Consider the following 22,978-nt stretch of genomic DNA (forward strand, 5'->3'; position numbering starts at 1 on the left):
AATAGTAAGGCTTTTAAAAAATATTACTTCACATTCAGCAAAGTCATTGCTTGCCAAGGAAGATAAGACCCAACCATGTCCGTCCTCTACCTCATGGAGAGTAAGAGACAAGTAATTTAAGATGTTGGAAATCTGCAGCTAATAAAACATTTTTTTTTGCACATTGCTTCATTTGTGGGTTTTATGTATTTTGTCTGTTTTATTGTTGCTGCTGTTAATGACTTAATTTGATTTCTTACATGGTCATTTTTATGGTACTTGTGAACCATGGGAGATAACTAATGAAGTAGAATGATGCTTTGTCTAAACCAATATAATAGTACTTTTCTTTTTGAAAATATTAAAATCTGGTTTTGAGAAGTGCCCTTTGGGGGAGGAATAATTTAGAAATAAAGGACATTTCAAGTTTCAGCTAGCAAAAAAAAAAAAAAAAAACACAAAAAACAAAAATATCAGAAACCACCCCAAACCCTTTTTCATGGTAACATGTTTCCATATGCAGGAATTAAACTGTTTTACTAACCTCTGCTTCAAAAATAACATCTCAGGGGCACCTGGGTTGCTCAGTGGGTTAAAGCCTCTGCCTTCGGCTCAGGTCATGATCCCAGGGTCCTGGAATCGAGCCCCGCATCGGGCTCTCTGCTCAGCAGGGAGCCTGCTTCCCCCACACACGCCTCTGCCTTCCTCTCTGCCTACTTGTAATCTCTGTCTGTCAAATAAATGAATAAAATCTTTAAAAAAAAAACAGCTATAGTGAAATGTTAATCTTTTTCTAAAACTTTTAAATGGGTTTTTGGCAGTTTTCTCAAAAAATTCTTCCTATACGATATAGTCTAAAATGAGGTTTAAGACATCATGTTAGTAGTTTGTTTTTTGCTCTTAAGAAATTAATAATTTAAATAAATGTCTCTGAGTTATCATTGTCTTTTAAGAAGAGTTGATGATAATGCTAGTAACACATTTTCAGTATGATGTATTTTCACAGCTGTAAGCTTATTTTTAAAAGACTTATTCAGAGGCACCTGGGTGGGCTCTTGATTTTGGATTTTGGCTCAGGTGATGATCTCATGGGTTGTGGGACGGAGCCGCCTCCACCCCCCAATCTGGCTCTGCTCTGTGCTCAGCAGGGAGTCTGTTTCAAGATTGTCTCTCTTCCCACCTCCCCTCCAAACACACATGTGTGTGCATGCTCTCTTTTTTTTTTTTTTAAAGATTTTATTTATTTACTTGAGAGAGAGACAGTGAGAGAGAGCATGAACGAGGAGAAGGTCAGAGAGAGAAGCAGGCTCCCCATGGAGCTGGGAGCCTGATGCGGGACTCAATCCCAGGACTCCAGGATCATGACCTGAGCTGAAGGCAGTCGTCCAACCAACTGAGCCACCCAGGCGTCCCGTGTGCATGCTCTCTTAAATGATCATTTCAGTGAAACCAGCAATAAGCAAGGTAGACCAATAAACCAGGGCTTGACTCTGGAATCTCTCATTGTTGAATTTATTCATTTCTTATTAGTATAAATTATTTTAGGTAGAAAGTTTAGTTGGAGTCACTTTTTCCTCCTTAGGATTTTTCCCTATTGGCCGGTGAACATAAATCCTATTTTTTTTGATAGTGGTACAAAACTTTAAACTATTTAATATCTAAAGAATTTTTAAGTTATTTTAAAACATATTAGTTTTTTTTAAAAAACTCAGAAACCTCAGAAGCACATTACCTTTAGCATAATATGTTTCCCTTAAAACGTGAGGGGAGATACTAAAACAGAGAATATTCATATCAGATATTATCATTTCTGTTTACTTTTTTTTGCCTCTGATATAATGGCTGTATTTATACTATCTTAAATATTTCTGATGCTTAAACTTCTTTTCTCTCGGGTTTTTGGAGAAGGCTAATAGGAGAGTGTAATTTGATATTTAAAAGTATAAGCTCTGGAATTAATGCCTGGGTTTAAAAATCAGTCATTTGGTTTTGGGACTTGGGGCAAATTCCTGCTAATCTGAATCTCTGCTTCTCTACCTGTAAAATGGGGATAATAACAGTACCTACTTTATGAATTGTTGTAAAGACTAAGTCATATTATCAAGTTAACCCATTTAGCACAGCGCTGGGGAAGTGCCAGAACTACAGCATGGAAGAAATACATCTAGAATAGTAGAGTAACAGAGTAAAAATCTCCTCCACGAAAGTAATGAAAACACTGGGAAGAATTGTCAAAAGCAAAATTTTAAGAACTCTGAAAATTAATGAAAGACTTATTTCTGAAATTGATGGAGCTTTTTATTTCAAGAAAAATGGCTGAATCTCTGTAAGAGCAGTGAACTTTGTGGATTTTTAACTTGATCTATTTCCATCCCCCTCTCTTCCACAGTCTTGAAAACTAACAATCTTACAACAGAGATAACTGCAAAAACGAGGCCTGGCAACCACTAAAAGAAACTTAATGATTTTGGAGTTTCACAAAATTCTATTTTGACCTATATGGCAGCTCCCTGCGAAGTTCCATTCTCAGGACTTAATCTTTATTTGACCTGATTTGGCGCTTGCTCCAAAGGAAAGTTCATATGGCCTTGGTTGAAAATAATCAGTGGCAAATGTTTAACATTATAATGACCTGAGGTGGTGATACCAGTGAGGACTAATAAGAGGCCGACCAAACAACTTAAAGGGAAAAATTGAGCAATATATTTTAACAGGGGGCCTTGAAAAATTCCAACATATTCCTGGGAATCTAGAAGGCCACAGGCATGTGCAGGATTGTGTATATGTTCAGGAAAACCCACAGAAGTCCCTGAGCCCTCACCTCTGGCTGCCCTTGATATTCTGCATAAACAGGGAGTAAATGTTAAGGCAGAAAAGGGAAAAAATGATTAATTGGAATTTATAAAAAATAAAAACTTTTATGGTTCAAAGGACACCAACAAGAAAGTGAAAAAACAATAGATTGTGAGAAATATTTGTAAATCATGTGTCTTATAAAGACACATATCCAGAATATATAATGAATGTTACAACTCAACAATAAATGGACAAATAACCCATTTAAAAATGGGCAAAGGATTTGAATAAACATTTTTCTAAAGAAGATATGTAGAGGCCAGTAAGGAGATGAAAGATGTTCAATATTGTTGTTATTAGTGAAACTAACCACTTCACACCTGCTAGAGTGGCTATAATGTAAAAAATGGATAATAATAGGGGCATCTGTTGGCTCAGTGATGATCTCAGGGTCCTGGGATTGAGCCCTGTTGGGTTCCTTGCTCAGTAGGGAGTCTGCCTCTTCCCCTGCTTGTGCACTTGGGCTCTCTCTCTCTCTCTCTCAAATAAGTCTTTAAAAGTATATAATGATTATTGCTGAGGGTGTGAAAAACCTTTATCATTATACATCGCTAATGGGAGTGGAACATAGTGTAGCCTCTTTGCCAAATAGTTTGGCAGTAGGGCACTTGGGTGCCTTAGTTGGTTAAGCATCAACTCTTGGTTTTTGGCTCAGGTCATGATCTCAAGGTTGGAAGATCAGTCCCCATGTTGGGGAGGTGGGGAGCTGGAGCAGAGGGGGAGCAAGAGAGACAGGCAGACTGAGCACTGAGCCTGGACCAGATGCAGGGCTCAGTCTCAGGACCAGAAGATCATGATCGTGACTGATGATGGGTAAAGGGATTCCTGTTGGGGTGGTAAAAATATTCTGAAACTAAAAGGTGGTGCTAATTGCAAAACCCAGCAAATATGCTAAAAAAAACCTCTGAATTGTACGCTTAAAAGGATGTGTAGCCTGTGGATTTAAACTGTTGAATTCAAATGCTTGTTATAAAGGTTTACTCGTTTTTACAACTGAATTTTGAAACAAAGTGCAGTTAAGAGTTCACTAGCTCTAAAATCTTAGAGTGATTTTTTTTTTAAGATTTTATTTATTTATTGGGGCGCCTGGGTGGCTCAGAGGGTTAAGCCTCTGCCTTCGGCTCGGGTCATGATCCCAGGGTCCTGGGATCGAGCCCCACATCGGGCTCTCTGCTCAGCGGGGAGCCTGCTTCCTCCCTCTCTTTCTGCCTGCCTCTCTGCCTACTTGTGATCTCTGTCTGTCAAATAAATAAAATCTTTAAAAAAGAGGCGGAGAGGCAAGCAGGCTCCCTGCTGAGCAAGGAGCCCGATCCGGGACTCAATCCCAGGACCCTGGGATCATGACCTGAGCCGAAGGCAGAGGCTTTAACCCACTGAGCCACCCAGGCGCCCCTTAGAGTGATTTTTATGGTTTAATCAAATTGAGTATGTTTTGATGTTAGCAAATCCTGTTTTCTATCTTTTATAGTTTTTCTTCTTCTGTCAGTGTCATCTGTTGTAACCCACTGTATTCTTAGCTTGCAGAACACAGGGAAGGACGGCATGCCTACAGTCTAGAGTCTCTCTGCCACTGCCCTTTCTATGAAGAAGCCATGCATTTAGTTGAAGAAGGGAAAATTTACTCAAGAGTGCTTAGGTACCATTTCAGTTTTGCTTTTGTTTATGAAAAAATATTAAGGTACTGCTGCTATGCTTGTGTAATATTTATTAAAGATGTTTATGAGAATGGGGGGGAAGTTTCTTTTAGGCTCAAAATTTTTTTTTACATTTTTGTCATTATTGAAAAGACATGTGTTTTATATTAAGGTCCTGAGGTTAAGCCTTACTTGAGTCCAAATTTGTAGTGGGCTTGATCTTGAATGCAGTTTAACAATTGTCTTCCCTGTTTATTACATAGAACTGAAATGTTGGAGTGCCTCGGAGACAGTGATTTTCTTGCCAAACTTCACTGTATTCGACAGGCTTTTCAGGTATTTTGTTTAACATTAAGTGACTTCACCTAGCCACTCATCCCCACCCTCATGCTATAGAGTCCAGCTGACTATAAACAGGACAACTCCTTGCTCTTTATTATCCTTATTTTTAATGGCAAGTATAAAATCTAAGTTTATTTTTCCTGCCTGCTATTTCCTTTCATTTTATTTGTCTTCATTTGTCTTTGTCCTCTGCCATGGCTTCCCAGGTCTACCATACTTCGTCAAACAGGGTATTCTGATGCTGGAGATGGGTACAAATGACTGCTTAAAATAAAAATCCTCTTATTAGCAATTAGTATGCTTTCTGGATTGTTTTGTATTTGAATCACTTCTAAAATCACTGATTTCCTAAAATGAAATAAGATCACTTAACAAAAAGATCATCTTTATTTTTCTATATTTTGGGGACTATATAACATTTATTTTGGATTTTCTAATATTAAATTGAACAGAAGTTAAATTCATACTTATTTCCCTTTAATCTTTTTTGATTATAGGTTCCTAGAGCTCCTTTTGTGTTAGTAAATTACAACTTTCCTCTGTGGTCTACCTGCAGAAATAGTGCCACATGCAGTGCATTGACTGTATTAGGGTCATTTATGTGTAGATGTGCTGTACAGTCAAATGTCCATTCAGATTAATTATAGGTTCCTTTTTTCTTTGGGGTTGGATATTTTTTCAGGTAATACTTTCGGAAACAGCCAACAGGATATTCCTTGCTGAGAGTGGAAGGAAAATTTTATCAGCATTAATTGTGAAGGCACGGAAGGTAAACTTGCTTTGTTGGCAAGTTTTTTACTGTTGTTTACTGGAGATTACCATACATTATATTACAACACATTGAATTTTTTTTTTTAATTTTTATTTATTTATTTGACAGAAATCACAAGTAGATGGAGAGGCAGGCAGAGAGAGAGAGAGGGAAGCAGGCTCTCTGCCGAGCAGAGAGCCCGATGCGGGACCCGATCCCAGGACCCTGAGATCATGACCTGAGCCGAAGGCAGCGGCTTAAACCACTGAGCCACCCAGGCGCCCAACACATTGAATTTTTAACAGGAGAAAACGTTTTTGTAGATTGTTGCAAAGGTTTACATATAAAAAGTAAATTACCCAAAGAGCACTGACTTCTACTTAGGTTGATTTAGTTTCTATGTATGAATTCTACACTATTTTGGTCAAGTTGTTCCTCATACATTATTCTCAGTTTGCTGTAAAGTCTGTGAATGTCATGTGGGGATTATTATTAGATCTGATACTACAACCACCATTCTTATTTTTAATACCTCTTCACTTACCTCCCTCAAATCCTATTCAGTGAGGTTCCAGGAAATAGTGGAGATCTCAGAAATCTGGAAATACAAATTGAGCTGCCTCTTACTCTTATTCATGGGACTGAATGAGGTAGAGCGATCACAAGAATTTCATTAAGACTGTAAGGAACCACTTCCCTTTATGTAGGGTCTGCCCAGATGTTGAGAAAAAATCAGGTAAAACAGGCCTTCCTTGAGCCATTTGAACACCTGGTTTTCTGACCCAATCCTTTTGAACCTCAATTACCTCATTTGTATCATAGAATTATATTTATGGTATACTATGTCAGAGGATTTATGATCACTAATTAAATGATAAGTGGGAAAGCACAATTTTTTTTAAGGTGCAAAATAAACATAAGGTGATCTTAAGTACTTGTAATTCCCAGTGTGTATCTTATGTTGCTTTCTTGACCTTCCTGTGACAGATTTCACCTAGCTTCCTCTGAGAGGAATGGAATTGCATCAAAACCATCACATAGTATCTGTTGTCACCAAGTTTTCATCTGAAGGACTGACTTAAATAGGCATACATACATATTTGATTATGACATTTTGCTTTTGACATTTTACTAATGTTCTTAGTCTCGGGTTCTGCCCAATGTTGGAACAACAAAATATCAGACCAAGTGAATATGTCATACCTTGAAAATGTATTTTAATTTGTTACTTAATAGAATAAAGAGCTAACAAACATACTTGAAGAGTAACTCATTTACTTGGTAGGCTTGAGCCCTGTTATAAAGTTGAGTTGAGGATTAAAGTTTGTTTTCTTCTGCAGAATCCAAAGAAGTTTGAAGATGTTTTTGATGAAATGATCTATTTTTTAGAGCAGACTGATCACTGGGATAGTACTGAAATGGAACTTGCTGCTAGAGGAGTAAGTTTCAATTTTTTGTAATATTCATTCCATAACATTAGTTATGTACATATAATATTTATATAATCTGAGGCCACTGTTTCCTTGCCTGTTAAATGACAGTAAAACCAATTATGTGGTAGTGGTTATGACAGTCATAAACAATAGCAACCACAGTCTTTATACTTAGGGATGATAGTTGAAAACGATTGTTTTTTAAGCCTGTCCGTCCATCTGTCCTTCCTTCTTTCCTTCCTCCCTCCCTCCAATCCCTCCTTTCCTAGTTCCTTCTTTCTTCCTTCATCAGTAAGAAGGCCCTAGCAGAGTGAGTGGTGGCCTGTGCAGGGATGATTTTGAATGGGACAACAGACAGCTTAGAGGGGCCAGAGGATTTGCTACACAGGATTAAACAAATAATTAAATTTATTGAGACTAATGGGAGCCAGGTTTCTCACTCTCAGGGAGGGAAGATATAAAAAGCTTAAGATTGGAGTAGGAGCTGTCCGGGTCAATTTGTAGTTTACTCTGTGTGTGTATAAAGATGTAGAAATAAATATAAAGGTTTGCATATTTAGAAGCATATGTGGACTTCTTAGTTCTGTTCACCGAGGGTCTAGGAGCAGCAGCACCTCAAAAGAAATTACTCCTAGCACACGGAGCTTGGCTTCTAAGTAACACTGTTCACTAAAAGGAATCTAGGACTCCTTGGAAAAATGGCTGATGTCAGCACCAGGATAGGGGAAGTATATAATGAGCCTGGAACATTTTGTTGTACCATAAGCTTAAAGAATGAATTTGCAAGGGGCTTCAAGGCTTTCTAGGTAAAGAAAATAGTTGGTACAAAGACAGAAAGACATAATCTTTCTTTTTTTGGTGTTCCCTCACTTGGTGCAGGGATTGGTAACTAGTCAGTTGTGCAGGCCAGAACCCTGGGATTCACCCTTTACACCTCCTGGTCTTTGCCTACCATATCATGTTTATGTCTAAATTTTGTCAGTTTTTTAGTTTCTTCATCTTCTTTCTAATCTTGCCGTTCTTTCTAATCCTAAACATTGTGCCTAAGCAACTGCTCTTTCTCCCCGGACTACTTCAGAGTCTTTGCATTGCCAGATTCCCCGCGACTCCTCCGCTCTCTCCTCTCCATTCCAGTCTCTACACTGCTGCCAAACAGTCTTTAAAAAAAGGCAGATCTGATCATCCACCTCCCCTCTACCACTGCCCCTCCAAAATACTGGTTAAAATCCAAAATTATGAACAGGGATCTAGCCCTTCCTGGTTGTGTCCAACCACTTACCCCCGTGCCCTCTGCTCTAGCGTGCCACAGCACACTGTCGATGGTTTTCTTTAACTCAACACCACTGTGTTCCTTCTTACCTGAAACACTTTGACAAGTATTTCCATATCTGGGATGCCTCTGTCACTAAAAAAAAGCCCTCTCTGACATCTAGTCTAGATTAGACTCTCTATCGTAAGCTCTCATAGTCCCCTGTCCTTTTGCCTTTACTGGGTTTATCACAGTTTATAATTGTGTGTTTGTGATATTATCTGTTCCTGTTTGTTTTCCCACTAAATTCTAAGCGTCTCATTTGGTTGCAGTAGAAGTGTGAGCACCTGATACAGCATATAGTACAACATGGTATGCATGGCTGAGTGAAAGAGCAAGAGGCTCACGATGTGGTGGGGAGGGCAGGCAGATATCCTAGGAGCTGTAGAACAAAGTAGCTAGAACTTGGCAGATACCATAATCAAAGCATGGACAAAGGACTCCTAGGATGCAGTGAAGGAGAGATTAATTTCACCTGAAGACATCTAGGAAGGAAGAGCTGTTATATGAATTATAGTTTCTGGTGGTGGGGTATTTTCATATTTGTCTCTTTTCCCCTTTTCTCGTCAGGGATATAATCTGAGTCAACTATAAACACCCTGCTATTATAAAGTGTGAAGCACTGGTTCAGATTTTATTTCCACTCTATGTAACAGTAATTTGTGTTTTAACTTATAATTTAATGCAGGTGAAAAACCTAAATTTTTATGATGTTGTTCTGGATTTTATATTAATGGATTCCTTTGAAGATTTAGAAAACCCACCCACTTCCATACAGAATGTAGTAAATAATCGCTGGCTGAACTCCTCCTTCAAAGAAACTGTAAGTGGTGGTTTACCTTTATCTCAACCATTTAAATTTGATGATAAATGGTCAGAGCTGGGAAGATCAATAAGATTTACTTATATATCTGCTTATAGAATGATTAACGGGGAAACTGGGTTCAGTCTTTGTTACTGTGATCAGATGTGTATGATACACAACATCTTCAGATGAAATTCCCTTTGGCTCTTCTGTCTGTCCCTGCACTGACCTGGAGGACCAGTGCTTTCTTCAGATCTCAGACTCGGGCTTCAGACCAGTTCATGCCTAACCAAATAACTGAACTGGCTCTGTGACTAACCTGAAATATAGCAGTTGTAAAAAGACAGTATGTATTTTTTAGAGGAAGATATGGAGATTTATGTTCTCAAATACTATAAAAAATGAGGGGAGGGAAGGAGTGCCTCATGGGCTCAGTCTGTAGAGAATACAACTTGTGATATCAGGGTTATGAGTTCAAGCCCTACCTTGAGTGTACGTAAAAATAAATTTTTTTTAAATGAAAGAAGAGGGGGAGTAAGAGAAATAGGCATATGCAAAAATAAAACAGGTTTAAACTATATTCTGTACTTTGAATGTTTTCAGTTTCTCTTGTTTTTTTGCACTCAGATCTCTATTTGACATTGTTTTTTTTGTTGTGCTTTATTTAAGTGTGTACTCGGAAGGAAGTAGGTAAAATAGATATTCATACTGCAATAGAATGCCTTTAAGAAAATGTTCCAGCTGCCTATTTCAAAATTATTTTGGAAATTTCTGATATTAAATTTTAAAGCGTTTTTAATAAATCCACTTTTCACTCAAGATTTGTTTTAACCATAAAAGTTATATGTTCTCTCATTTCTTAACTGATTTGATCAAAGTTGGGCCATGCCAGATTTCGTTAAGATCTACTTGGGTGTTTTAGTCCCTATCATTAGGTTATATTTCTTAGTTTTTTATTGGAATAAAACTGTTAGCTCTACCCACAACTATTTCCAGCAATACTATTCTTAAAGAAAAAAAAAATACTACATTGTCTTCATTATTATACATAAAATGGCTATTGCTATATGCGTCTTTGTGTACACGTATTTTTATTCTTTTCCTATAGGAACAGAACTAAAGATTTCTGAGAGTTGAATTATAGTTAACCAAGTTTCTTGGTACCAGAGCTCAGCCTTTTTCCTTCAGTGCCTTTGTATTTAATTTTTAAATTTATAAAAACAAAATACCATTATTATTCACAAATAATAGAAAGGAAAATGTTAATGTTTTAAACATTTTAAACCCACAAACCTATGAATTTCTCACAAAAATCATTCCTAATGCAAAGTCACTAAGTCGTAAATGTAAGTCTTGCTTTTTCTCCTTTGCATATATTTAGGCTGTGGCTTCAAGTTGTTGGTCAGTGCTGAAACAGAAAAGGCAACAGATGAAGGTAAATTTCATTATGCCTTGGACTTCTTCTTTTTTGGGTAATTTGAGGCTCTTGTCAAAGAAACTGCTGAGTCAATTCTCAAGTGGGGATGGAAGCTCTTGGAACCGTCCCTCAAGCTGGATGAGTGATTGATACTGGGTTGGCTTCCCTGTTTTGAATAATTTCTCCCTCTCTTAATATTCTGTATAGTTCAGTAGAGCAGATTGAGGCATGCATGGGATTTCTACTAGGTGAAAGAAGGTTTAGGGTTAGAAATGGCTCTGAAAGAATTTTTAAGATAACTGGGGACCAAGTAAGTGAATAATTCTTGTTTAAAATGATTCCAGAGGACAACCTTCTCAGGTCCCCTCCCTCCTCACGAGCTTTGTAGTCTATCATTCAATAAACTTAAAAAGAAAGAAAAAAAGACTCCAGAGACCCTGTGTTTTAAACAAGCTTTTCAAATGACGATTATGAACTCTAACATTTGGGAACCACTGGTTTGGGGCTAGGGAGTAGACTTGTAGACTTGGGCTTGATTCGCAGACTAGCTGTTCTGACCTCAGGCAAGTTCCTGTCAGCTGACCTCCATTTCTGTTTGTAGAATGGAATTGGTGCCTACTCATAGCGTCGGTGTAAGGATGAAATAAGATAATATTAACCCGGTTCATTTAAGTATAAAATGAAAAGTAAATATAAAAATGAGCTTAATAAATAGTAGTTTCCATAATAATCACGATAATAATAACATTTATAACTTTATGTTTTCTTAGAATAAATCCTGTACCTTAGACTAGTCTTCTTCTTCTTCTTTTTAAAAGATTTTATTTATTTATTTGACAGAGAGAGATCACAAGTAGGCAGAGAGGCAGGCAGAGAGAGAGAGGGGAAGCAGGCTTCCTGCTGAGCAGAGAGCCCGATGCGGGACTCGATCCCAGGACCCTGAGATCATGACCTGAGCCGAAGGCAGCGGCTTAATCCACTGAGCCACCCAGGCGCCCTAGACTAGTCTTCTCTCCATATCCACAGATTACCTATATGTCTCACCTTGTGGGGAACTATTTTCTATACCTGGAATGCCATACTCTTTCCTGTGTATTTAAATATATTTTTACCTCTTGTTGAGTTCAGCTCATGTTATTACTTGGGGAAGCATGTCTCTTCAGTCAGCTCATGCTAATGTCTTACCTGTTTGAACTCTTACTACAGTTAGAGTCTGTGGGGTTTAGAATTTTAATATAAGCAGAACCTCTCAGACTAATAACTTTGGTGCATCCTTCGTAACCTTTTGGCTTTCACTGGTTAGCTATGTGTGACAAAGGACAGGTTTCTTAGCTCCTTTGATGTATCACTTTCTACATGATTAAAATAATGTCAGCATGACCTACTTTTTTTTTTTTTAAGATTTTATTTATTTATCAGAGAGAGGGAGGGAGAAAGCGAGCACAGGCAGACAGAATGGCAGGCAGAGGCAGAGGGAGAAGCAGGCTCCCTGCTGAGCAAGAGCCCGATGTGGGACTCGATCCCAGGACGCTGGGATCATGACCTGAGCCAAAGGCAGCTGCTTAACCAACTGAGCCACCCAGGCGTCCCAGCATGACCTACTTTTTCAAGAATGTTTTATTAGATTAAATAGAACCTAGCATTTTATCTGGAATATAACGGGTACTCATTAAATGGTAATTGCTGCTAGAGTATATGTATATTTTAAATCAAGGTTTAGAGGATGTTTTGGAAATAACCCCTTCAGGAGACAGAATCTTAAGGCATAGTTATCCCCAGTTGATGCTATATGACAAATCCCACAGGACGTTATTTAACAAGGGAAATTCAGAAAGTTATTAATAAACTTGGGTTCTTGAATTACAATTGTATGTAATACTATTACACAAGAAGAGGTAATAATTACACAATTAAATGCTTCAATAATACCTGGTTCCTCAACTAAAAGTTGGGATTCTATTAAGCATATTTTTGTGCTAGTCATTTAAAAATCAGTTTGGTCTTTCTCAGGTAATCTAATTAAGTGATTGAGGGGAACTGTTTAATAGCTGAAACCATGGTAATCTCATTCATCCTAAGAATTACTGCCAAAGAATACCATAGCATTCTTGTTATTGCTTGGTTGTAACACTGATATGATTGCTTTTTTATGAAGCATTTTTATGAGGTGAAAAATGCCTTTAAGAAATAATGTTCCTCAGCACATTTGAAACTGTTGGCTAGGATATGAAAAATATATAAAACATTCTGTGACTCCAGAAGTTACTTGTAAGCTTATTCAGTTCCCTAGCAGACTGGCTCCTCATTCACCCTTGCTCTGTCTTCAGAAAGAGCTGATCTTATGATGGATAGCAATTTAAGTTTCTCTGCTAGAGATAGCTAATTCAAGAAAGTAAGAATAACTCAATTCTCCTTTCTTCCCAATAGATCCCAGATGGATTTTTTGCCCATTTTTATGCCATTTGTGAGCAAATCAGCCCTGTCCTCGCCTGGGGCTTTTTGGGTCCTAGAAATTCTCTCTATGATTTATGTTGCTTCTTTAAGGTATGTTCAGTCATTGAATCATCTCTTTTTTTCTAACTTGAAAAGTGGATGGAGACTTTATTCTGTTTTGTTTTTGCTTTTGTAGGAAAACGAATGTTAGTGAAAGGTAAAGTTATGAAAGTCACTTAAATTCAGTGTTTAAACGCCAGTGGAACATTTAATATATAGATTTGGTGCTTTATTCTGGAGTAGATGCAACAAGTCCATTCCTCTTATCGATTCCTTCTGTAAAGGATGCGTGCTGTTGTGTGGCGTTACCGTGTTACAGTCAACTTGCTGCAGACAGTTGTTCTTCACCTCTGGACTCTTGAAATGTATAAAACAAATAATAATGTGCCTTGTTGCACATGTAGGCAATTTAGAAGTAAGTTCTGATTTAAGGTAACTTGAATGATAAAACCCCAGTTTTGAGAGATACCGTGGGAGTTTAAGGTTGTATCCCAATGTCAGTGGTTTGCCAAAACACAAGTTACAGCTCCTCGCAGAATTTTCTGCGTTGCATAGTGCCAAGAAAAGTCTCACTATTTCATAGTCTTGAATTTAGACTGAGTTTCAAGGAGCAAATAAAAGTAAACATCAGTATGAACTTGAAAGTCTTTGATGTTTGAAAGTTTGGATGTTTCATTCTATTCATTTAAAAAGTTAAATCATTATGTTTATATGCTGTTAATGTAACATTTGTTTAAACGTTTAGGAAGTAATTATCTTATTGTCATTCAATAAAACTGATCAGTTTTTGACTCGTGTTTTTTTGAACTCCCAAAATGTAAGGTATGTGGGAAGAATTTGGACTGGGAATTAAGTTTATCATGAATGAATGAACAGCCTGACTCTGGGCAAATCATGCACAGATCTGTCCTCCTTCTCTTCATCTGTAAAATGAGGGGGCTTGACAAGTTCATTGCTAACGACGCATCCAGTTATAGAGTCAAGCAAATCTATGAAGTGTGCCTTCCTAGTACTTCTTAACACCCAATTTCTATGGGATAGAAATTAAGTATTTCTGTTTTTTGTAGTTTGGAATTACCCCCCCCCCAATTATGGCATAACAGCCTATGACTTAATACATACAAGTAGGATACAACTTGTTTAAAATGAGTTTCAGCAAAAAAGAATGAGATTTTGCCATTTTCAACAGCACAGTTGGACCTACAGGGTATTATGCTAAGTGAAATAAGTCAGAGAGAAAAAGACAAATGCCATATGATTTTACTTATATGTGGAAACCAGAAAACAAAGCAAATGAACAACAAAAAAATATGTAGAATGGTAAGTACAGAGAACAAACTGGTGGTTGCCAGAGAAGGGATTGGGAGAATGGGCGAAATAGATGAAGGGGAGTAAGAGATATAAACTTGTAGTTATGAAATAAGTAAGTCACGGGGATAAAAAGTACAACATAGGGAATATAGTCAATAATATTTTTAAAAAAAATTGTATGGTAACTACATTTATCATGGTGAGCATTGAGTTAAAAGTTAGGGCTCCTGGGTAGCTCAGTTGGTTGAGCGACTGCCTTCAGCTCAGGTCATGATGCCGGGGTCTTGGGATCAAGCCCCGCATTGGGCTCCCTGCTCAACGGGGAGTCTGCTTCTGCTTCTGCCTCCGCCCTGCTCATGCACATGTGCACACACTCTCTCTCTCTCCTCCCACATAAATAAATAAATAAATAAAATCTTTTTAAAAAACAACTTAAAAATTATAGGGGCGCAAAAAAAAATAAAATTACAGGGACACCTGGGTGGCTCAGTCAGTTAAGTGTCCAACTCTTAGTTTTGGCTCAGGTCATATCTCAGGGTTGGAGGATCAAGCCCCAAGCAGGGCTTCACGCTCAGTGCAGAGTTTGCTTGAGATTCTTTGTCTCTCCGTCTCCATCTGACCGTTCCCCTGCTTGTGCTTTTTCTCTGTTTCTAAAATTAAAAAAGAAATAAAAGTTAACAACTATTGGAAATCGTTTACTCTTGGGTCTTAAAGTAGTACCAATGTTCAGAGGTAACACTGAAAATATCAATTATTGAGAAAGAATTAATAATAGCCCTTTACAGTGCTTTAGGGTTTACAGGCATTTGCCATAGTTTTTTTTTTTTCATCTTCACGTCAGCCCTGAATATTATAAAGGAGAAGTAGTAGTTTCCCTGATTTTACAGATAAAGAAAGTGAGACCTAGGAAAGGTATAATCACTTGTTCAAGGTCCCTTTTCCAATGAGATATGAGACTAATACTGGAAGTCAGGCCTTCTGACTCCTAATTCAGTGCTTGTTACAATATTGGTAACTTTTTTTTTTTCAAAGATTTATTTATTTGACAGACAGAGATCACAAGTAGGCAGAGAGGCAGGCAGAGAGAGGGAAGCAGGCTCCCTGCTGAGCAGAGAGCCCAGTGCAGGGCTCGATCCCAGGACCCTGAGATCATGACCTGAACCGAAGGCAGAGGCTTTAACCCACTGAGCCACCCAGGCACCCCACAATATTAATAACTGTTTAGATTAATATGATTTTGGTCTGATAGTGCCGATTTGTTTTGTGTTCATTTTCCAGAATCAAGTTATTTTCTTCCTCAAAGACATTTTTGACTTCGAGAAGGTACGTTATTCCAGTATAGAGACTTTGGCTGAAGACCTCATGCAGTTACTTATTCGCCGCACTGAACTCTTGACGGCCTATCTTGGAGCTGATGCACTGAGGCATACAAGTAGCTGTCTAAGTAGTCATGGTCATGTCGTGTCCAGTGGCCTATTGGAAGCCAAAGTGCAATAAGTACCATAAAGAACATACGATTGGAATGTACTATGAAATAGTTAAGGTAACTATTGATTTTGTACCATGTATTATAATGAATTGGGGGATATGGACTCAGGGAGGGAAAAGACATCTGGTAGAGTATGAGTGATCATACTGTATTTACACAGTTCTGTCATTGAATCCCTGTGTACTATATCCAAAGTGACGCTTTCTAGTCTTTAGGTAATAATTTAAGTCATGAAATGTTGTATATTTTACAGAAATACTGCTTGAATTAAAACCAGTACTTGGGAGTTAGTTGATTTGTCTTCCCGACGCTGTCTGCGATGTCCAGTATCATTTTCAAAAGCTCTGTTTTTATGCTTTGCACCTTGAAAATATACACTGTAGCAAGACCTTCATGGCACTCTTATGTAAGGATATATTACTCCTAGTGTCAACAAATTTAACTTTGCCTGAAAATGTATTTTTCACTGTAAAGTTATTTATTCAATCAAGTTTAGGCAGTAGTGGTGTTTAATACGTACTGCTTACATTATTGCTCGTGCATTTGCTCATGTTTGAATCAAAGAAATTGTAATGGCTGAGTATCATTATAAAACATTTAAATGAATTGACACTGAGAAGTTTACAAGTTTATATTAGATTTGCTGCAGTTTCCAAAATATATTATTGTTGGTCCTGTAAGTTAGAATAATGAGACCGAAGAAATTTTTTTATCTTTTTATAGATTAGAGCATTTTCCCCTTGAATGATTATTGATTAAAAAGATAACATTTATTAACTCTAAGAAGTTGTTAAGATTTTTTGTGTGTAGTTTTGAAACTATTTCCCAATATCTGAAGATACTAATGTGGATACAGTAAAATAGTTTCTAAGTTCTCCTCCTATAGAACTTATAGTGCACTGGGAATTTGTCATATTATGCCCAATTTAAAAAATATTCATACTTTGACTCTTAGTGAGGTTTTAAAGGTTTTTTTCCCTCTGAATATAAAACAAAATATTTTTTAGTGGCATGGAAGTATATTTCATGTCCTTTATGGTAAATAAATGAACAAATGGGTTGTTCATATGAGTAGGGTTCTTCAGAGTATATTAGATACATTCAGAACTGTGTTAATTTTGTGTCTAAACCATATATCGCTTATTTAATGTGGCTCACTCAGCATATCAAAGCACTGGACTCGTTGATTTTGTTCCTAAGGTGAGCTTTATCTATTTCGCGAGGGAGTTACCCAGAAAGATTTAAATATATTTTTTAAAAAATGAATTTTTAGATTAAGTGCCTAGTTTCTGACGAATGAATAGAAAATGAAAAGCGAGGGAGAAAAGCATAATCTTTTAAGGTTTTAAATTTACATTTGTGCCACACTTATGTAATAATCAGTTACAAAATACGAGTTTCAGAATCTTTATGCTGTTTGCATGTATACTGTGTCCCATAATGTGTGGGTTACAGAATTAAACAATATGAAATACTGCTCAGATATTTAGTTCCTGACGTTTCTTACATATATTCTTAGTTTTAACAATTGGCTATTCATAATTGTTATTATTGATGGAGGAATAGCGGTAGAAGTATCAAAGCTAAAAATTGCATTATGTGTTGTTTTCTTTTTTAATTCATATCTTGTACTTTAACTTCTTGTCGGGTACCATTGGCCTTGAATAATTCATACACGTGTGTGTGCGCTCGTGTTCCCATCCTTGTGTAGGCAAGACAGGTATTGTTTATATTTATCTTCTGGTTGGGGCGGCTAAATGTTTTAAGCTGTGGTTTTATAAACAGAGCTGTAAGTAAACTTAATTACTTTTTTATTTGAGGAAGATATTATTTGAAATCTATTTTGAAGAATTGCACTATTTAATAATGCTGCTACTACATAAGGTAATTCTGGGGAATTTATTTCATCAGATAAGATGAATAGCTTTCCAGAAGGTGGGTTTTTTCCTCTTTTACACTTCACCTTAAAAAAAAAAAAAAAGTTGCCCTTATTCAAGAGGTTAGTTTGTCAAATTCAGTGTTTTGAGTTTGATTCATTTCTGGTCAGTTATGTAGCTACTACTTCAAAAAAGTGCTTTCTTTGTGGCCTTTGACAGAAGAAATGAGAGTGACCAAATAGAATTTCAGGGTAATTAGTATAGGTAAAAAAAAAACAAAACAACCCTCTGTTTTATAAGGGAAGAAGCTTGAACTTTTTAAAAGAAACATCTCTTTAAAATGGTTCTGACCACAGCAGACGTACTTAAGACATATGTACCAATTTCAGCTTGCCTTGAAATTGGGTTCAACAACTAAAGCAATGTTATAAATAATTTTTAAAAAATGATTAAAATAGTCTAGAGCTTTTTAGGAAAAAACCCTGTTAGACGCATGCTGGTACAGTCGGAAAACTGCCATTGCCACCACCAGTCCTACTACTGTCCCTTTCCCTGTGTACATGATAATCAGAGGGCCTTGAGTTCATCTTGAGAAAGTGCTTTTTTCCTCCCGTTTTCTGGAAGAGAAAAGATCCGTGTTCAGGTGATTTATGTTTGCTAACTTTCTGTTTTGGTTTCTCTATGTTTTTGTTCAACTAAAAGTCTAGTTATTTCTTCATTTAAGGCTTACAATATGTTTATAAAATAGCAAAATGAGATTTTTTTTTAAAAAAAGAAGCCAAGAGTCTCATATGGTTATAATCAGCTCCAAAAAACTTTCTGTCATAAAATAGTACTTTTATTTGTATCCATTTATTTTTATTCTATTGTTAAATTACCTGGCTTTATAAAAAATATTTACAAACTTTTTCTTGCCTTAAAATGTAACATTTTCACACCTGAAACTAATGTAACATTGTCAACTACACTTCAATTAAAAAAAAGTCACATTTTCTGCTTAAATGATTACCTAAAGAGCAATTATTTGCATCACAAAAGAATTTCGTTTATTATTCCTCTAAACCTATTAAATAGGAATGCCAAAGTAACATTTGATACACTTCTCTGTGACCTTTCATAATCAGAAATACAAAATTATGTTCATGACAATTTGTCTTTACTTTAATGTGAACACATATTAGGAAATTATTTGTAATATACATTTCAAAGTGATTAGAAGAATTAAACTGAATCCAGATCTTTTGTTTTTTGCTTGGATCAATTACATCTAGAAATTTCTCTGCAAGTGAGACTTAAGAATTTATATAATCTGTGATTAATGGAAATAATAGAAATGGGCATTCTTTCTTTGATCCTAGTGATTCTGTTATTTTTTTGCTTAGTTTGTAACAACCATGTATTGTCCTTACTCGGCTGATTAGTAAATGTGTCTATTTCCTAAATGTAGGGATTGTACTTATTAATTTATGTAAAGGTGAAACACTACAGTAGCAGAAGAAAAAAAATAGCACTGACTCTTTAGCTAAAATAAGCACTGTAACATGGATGTATTTCTACTACTGCCAAATAAAATAGTGATGGTACATTTTACTGATGTTTCGAGTGTTTTATACAATGCTTATATGCATATTTGCAAGATCAAACTGGTCTCATCAGACCCCGTCCTATGGGAGCTCGTGGTGTGGTGGCCGTAAGACCACATACACAGGCACAGAGAACACCGACGGCTGCAGAACTGTTGGAATCAAGTGCCAAAGCACATGTCTTCTCTGTGGATGAAGTGGGAGAAAGGACAGTTCTGTGATGAGTAAAGCCAGAATACTTGTGTTTTGTTTTGTTTTTTTTAAAGATTTATTTATTTATTTGACAGACAGAGATCACAAGCAGGCAGAGAGGCAGGCAGAGAGAGAGAGAAGGAAGCAGGCTCCCGGCTGAGCAGAGAGCCTGACGCGGGGCTCGATCCCAGGACCCTGGGATCATGACCTGAGCCAAAGGCAGCGGCTTAACCCATTGAGCCACCCAGGTGCCCCTGGAATACTTGTGTTTTAATTAATAAAGTGTTGGGTTGGGAATGCCATCAAGCACACTGTAAACTTATCTAATTCATGTTCGTGCATCTGTCCCTATTCGGACCTCCTGCTTCCCCCCACTTCCTGGTCAGAGCCCACATACGGCTAGTCAAGGAGAGGGGATGCTGCCAGGCTGGCCGTGGGGGCACCGGATAACACGGCAGCTTTCCTTGGATGTAAAAACAGCCTGAGGCACACAGTCCGCGGGCACTCTTCGCAGCGAGGAGACGGGGCTGGATGTGGACGGGAAGCTGGAGCAGCACCTCAGCGGCATCTTTTGTTTTCTGTGTCGCCTGCCATCCTCCAGGCTGTCCCATGCCATCCTCTTTGCTCCCGCTCCCCGAATATCACGTTTTGTATATTTTAAACATCTCTGGGTTTCAGGGCACCTGGCTGGCTCAGTCGGAAGAGCATTTGACTTTGATCTCAGGGTCATGAGTTTAAACCCCATGTCGTGTAGAGATTATTTAAGTAAATAAATTAAAAAAAAAATCTTTAAACATCTCTGAATTTTTAGATATGTTTAAAACACGTCTCAAGCAAAAAAAAAAAAGGGGGTGGGTGATGCCTGGGTGGCTCAGTTGGTTAACCATCCTTTGGCTCAGGTTGTGATCCCAGGGTCCTGGGATCGAGTCCCGCATAGGGCTCCCTGTTGGGGGAGGAAGGAGAGTCTGCTTCTCCCTATCCCCCTCTCCCCGGCCTGTGGTCTCTCTCTAATAAACAATCTAAAAAAAATAAAATAGGTCTCTACAAGCATCTCAATGTCTTATTGTTATATTATTTGTAGGGCTTTGCTGGAAATCTCTAAAACTCGTTTGGTTCATCCACTGTTGTCTTTACTGTTCTTATGCCACTTTTGACTTTTGTTATGTAGTATTTCTTTTCATACCGGGTATTCTGTCATACTTTACCCTGCCACGTCTTCTCCTTTAATCTTGCTCTCTGCTCATGCTGCTGACATCTTTGATCATACTGCACAGCTCTCTTGTCTGCTAAGGTGTTTTTGGTTCTTTTTTTCCCCCCTATCTCTAAGTAACCTTCATCATTTGTGCAGGGAAGGACTGAATTCCAGTACAGAAGAGAAAAGCAAACCTTCCTACGACACTTTATTCTTTACTTGAAAGCCACAGCAAAGTAGTGGGTACATCAAATACCACCTCAGTGTTTTGCTTTTAACTGTCTCTTATGTGTATCACAAAAGTCTTTCACAAAGTACATTTATATATAGGAGATTACAGAACTTTTATAATTTGCTACGTTTGAAATAATACCATAATGCTTGAATACAGAGGAGCACTTTGACATTTGCAAGCACTTGAAATATATGATTTCCAGAACTTTGCCTTTTTTTTTTTTTCCTTGACACTGTGAGAGATAGGACCACAGACTTTAAAAAGGACTGGATCCTTATTGTGGTAGGGGATGGCTAATTTTAAAAAGTAAGTTAAAGCAGTTGTGTTTGTTATCCACTGCTGCATAACAAATTATACCAAAATTTAAGCAGCCTGAAACAACAAATATCTGGCATAGTCACTGAGGGTTAAGAATCTGGGAATGGCTGTTTCTGGTTGTTCTGGCTTAGGGTCTCTCCTGAGTTTGCAGCCATTTGAAGGTCTGACCAGGACTGGAAGATTCGCTGTCAAGATTTGCATACTCACACGGCTATTGTCCGGGATAGGAAGGGGCGATAGGTCCTTGCCCTGTGGGCATCGTAACAGAGCTGCCTGAGTCTCTTTAAAACTACTGCTGGCATCTCCCAAAATTGAGTAATCCAAGAGGTATCAAGGCAAAAGACACAGTATAGTATCTTTTATAACCTAGACTTGGAAGTGACTTACCATAGTGCCATGCTAACATAGCATGTTATGTTGATCACACAGACCACCTTTTGACACGGTGTGGGAGGAGGTTACACAAGGGTGTAGATATTAAATGGTGGGATCGTTTGGGGTCATCTTAGTGGCTTGATGCCACTGCAAGGAATGACAGTACACTCTGTAGTTAAGGTAGACCTTTTTCGTTGGTCAACCTTGATGTAGGATCAAGACCTTTGCTTGGAATATGGATCCAGTCGGTATTCGGAGATGTCTTCGTTGTAGAAACTACACCACTAAATCATCATCTGGGATTTCCACATTTCCCTTACTTAGGAAGGGAAAAGGATTTCCCGTTTCCCTTACTTACGAAGGAGAAAAAATTTACATGAAAAAAAATTTACATGAAAAGCAATGGATGCCGAGTCCCCTTAGTTTTTATAATTTTGTACCCAATTTTATACATTTGTCTTCCCCACATCTAGCTTGATGGTAATTTTTATATTGTTTACCTTTATCAAGTCTTCAGAACTTTCATCCTAGCTTTTATAAAACCCTAACTCATTCTGCCTTTATCGCTCTTCCTTTTGTAATGTTGATGTCATTTCAAGAGCATGCAGCTGATCTGATCAAGTTGAAGAACAAACCCAAGTGACTCAGGGTAGGTATATGAGGAATGTTCATACACACTGGCGAATCTTGGATTTCCGGTAGCCTTAAACTTAGCATGTCCCAAACTGAGCTCCTGACTATAGCTGCTCCACCTCCTCCGGCCAGTCTTTCTCATTCCAGGAAATGACAACTCCATTCTTCTACTCCTTGGGCCAAAAACTTGGTCCTCACATCGCATGTTCAATCTGTTGCCAAAATCTCCCAGTTCTACTTCTTAAAATGGACCAAGAAAAAGAAAGTGCCAAGCACGTATCCTCACAAGGCATCACTGTGGTCCAAACTCCCATCACCTGCCAGCCCAGTTATTTTGGAAGCCTCCCAGATGGTCTCCCCGCTTTATTTAGTGTATTTGCAGCACATCAACCAGAGTGAAACATGTTAAAAATATGTCTGATCATGTCACTACTTTGTTCAAAATCACCATGGCCACCCACCTTAAAGGCCAAAGTCCTTCCAATGTTGGGCAAAAGGGTTCTCTACCAGCTGTCTCCTGCCCCACTCCACGTCCTCTTTCCCCCTTGGCCTGCTCAGCTTCACCTGCACAAGCCTCCTTCCTCTTTCTAGAACATGTCAGGAACCTCCTTGGGGTTTCTATATCTCCTCCTGGACCCTTCTCCCCCAGTATTTCCAGATATTTACATGATTCATGTTCTCATGCATCTCCAGAGATTTACCTAGCTCACTGTCTCACTTTCCTCAGGACTGATTTATATGAGTCTGTCCCCAA

The 22,978-nt window shown here is 37.8% G+C and overlaps 1 protein-coding gene across 2 annotated transcripts in view; it reads left to right on the forward strand.

Moving 5' to 3' along the window:
• Window positions 1-19,286, forward strand: part of MIGA1 (mitoguardin 1) — a 104,255-nt gene extending 84,969 nt beyond the window's left edge. The window contains exons 9-17 of one of the 2 annotated variants that reach the window (XM_045064746.1): window positions 4,353-4,471; window positions 4,733-4,805; window positions 5,494-5,580; window positions 6,903-7,001; window positions 8,993-9,127; window positions 10,491-10,544; window positions 12,954-13,070; window positions 15,609-15,873; window positions 16,073-19,286. In XM_045064746.1, coding sequence (XP_044920681.1) covers window positions 4,353-4,471; window positions 4,733-4,805; window positions 5,494-5,580; window positions 6,903-7,001; window positions 8,993-9,127; window positions 10,491-10,544; window positions 12,954-13,070; window positions 15,609-15,827 — 903 coding nt within the window. In that variant the 3' untranslated portion in view covers window positions 15,828-15,873; window positions 16,073-19,286. Of the gene's footprint in view, window positions 1-4,352; window positions 4,472-4,732; window positions 4,806-5,493; window positions 5,581-6,902; window positions 7,002-8,992; window positions 9,128-10,490; window positions 10,545-12,953; window positions 13,071-15,608 lie in introns of both variants that reach the window. The other variant, XM_045064745.1, reaches the window with a different exon arrangement.
• Window positions 19,287-22,978: the final 3,692 nt, after the last annotated feature.

This window comes from Mustela putorius, unplaced genomic scaffold (assembly GCF_011764305.1).
Source record: "Mustela putorius furo isolate JIRA1106 unplaced genomic scaffold, ASM1176430v1.1 tig00003853_pilon_pilon_pilon, whole genome shotgun sequence".
NCBI classification, from domain to species: domain Eukaryota; kingdom Metazoa; phylum Chordata; class Mammalia; order Carnivora; family Mustelidae; genus Mustela; species Mustela putorius.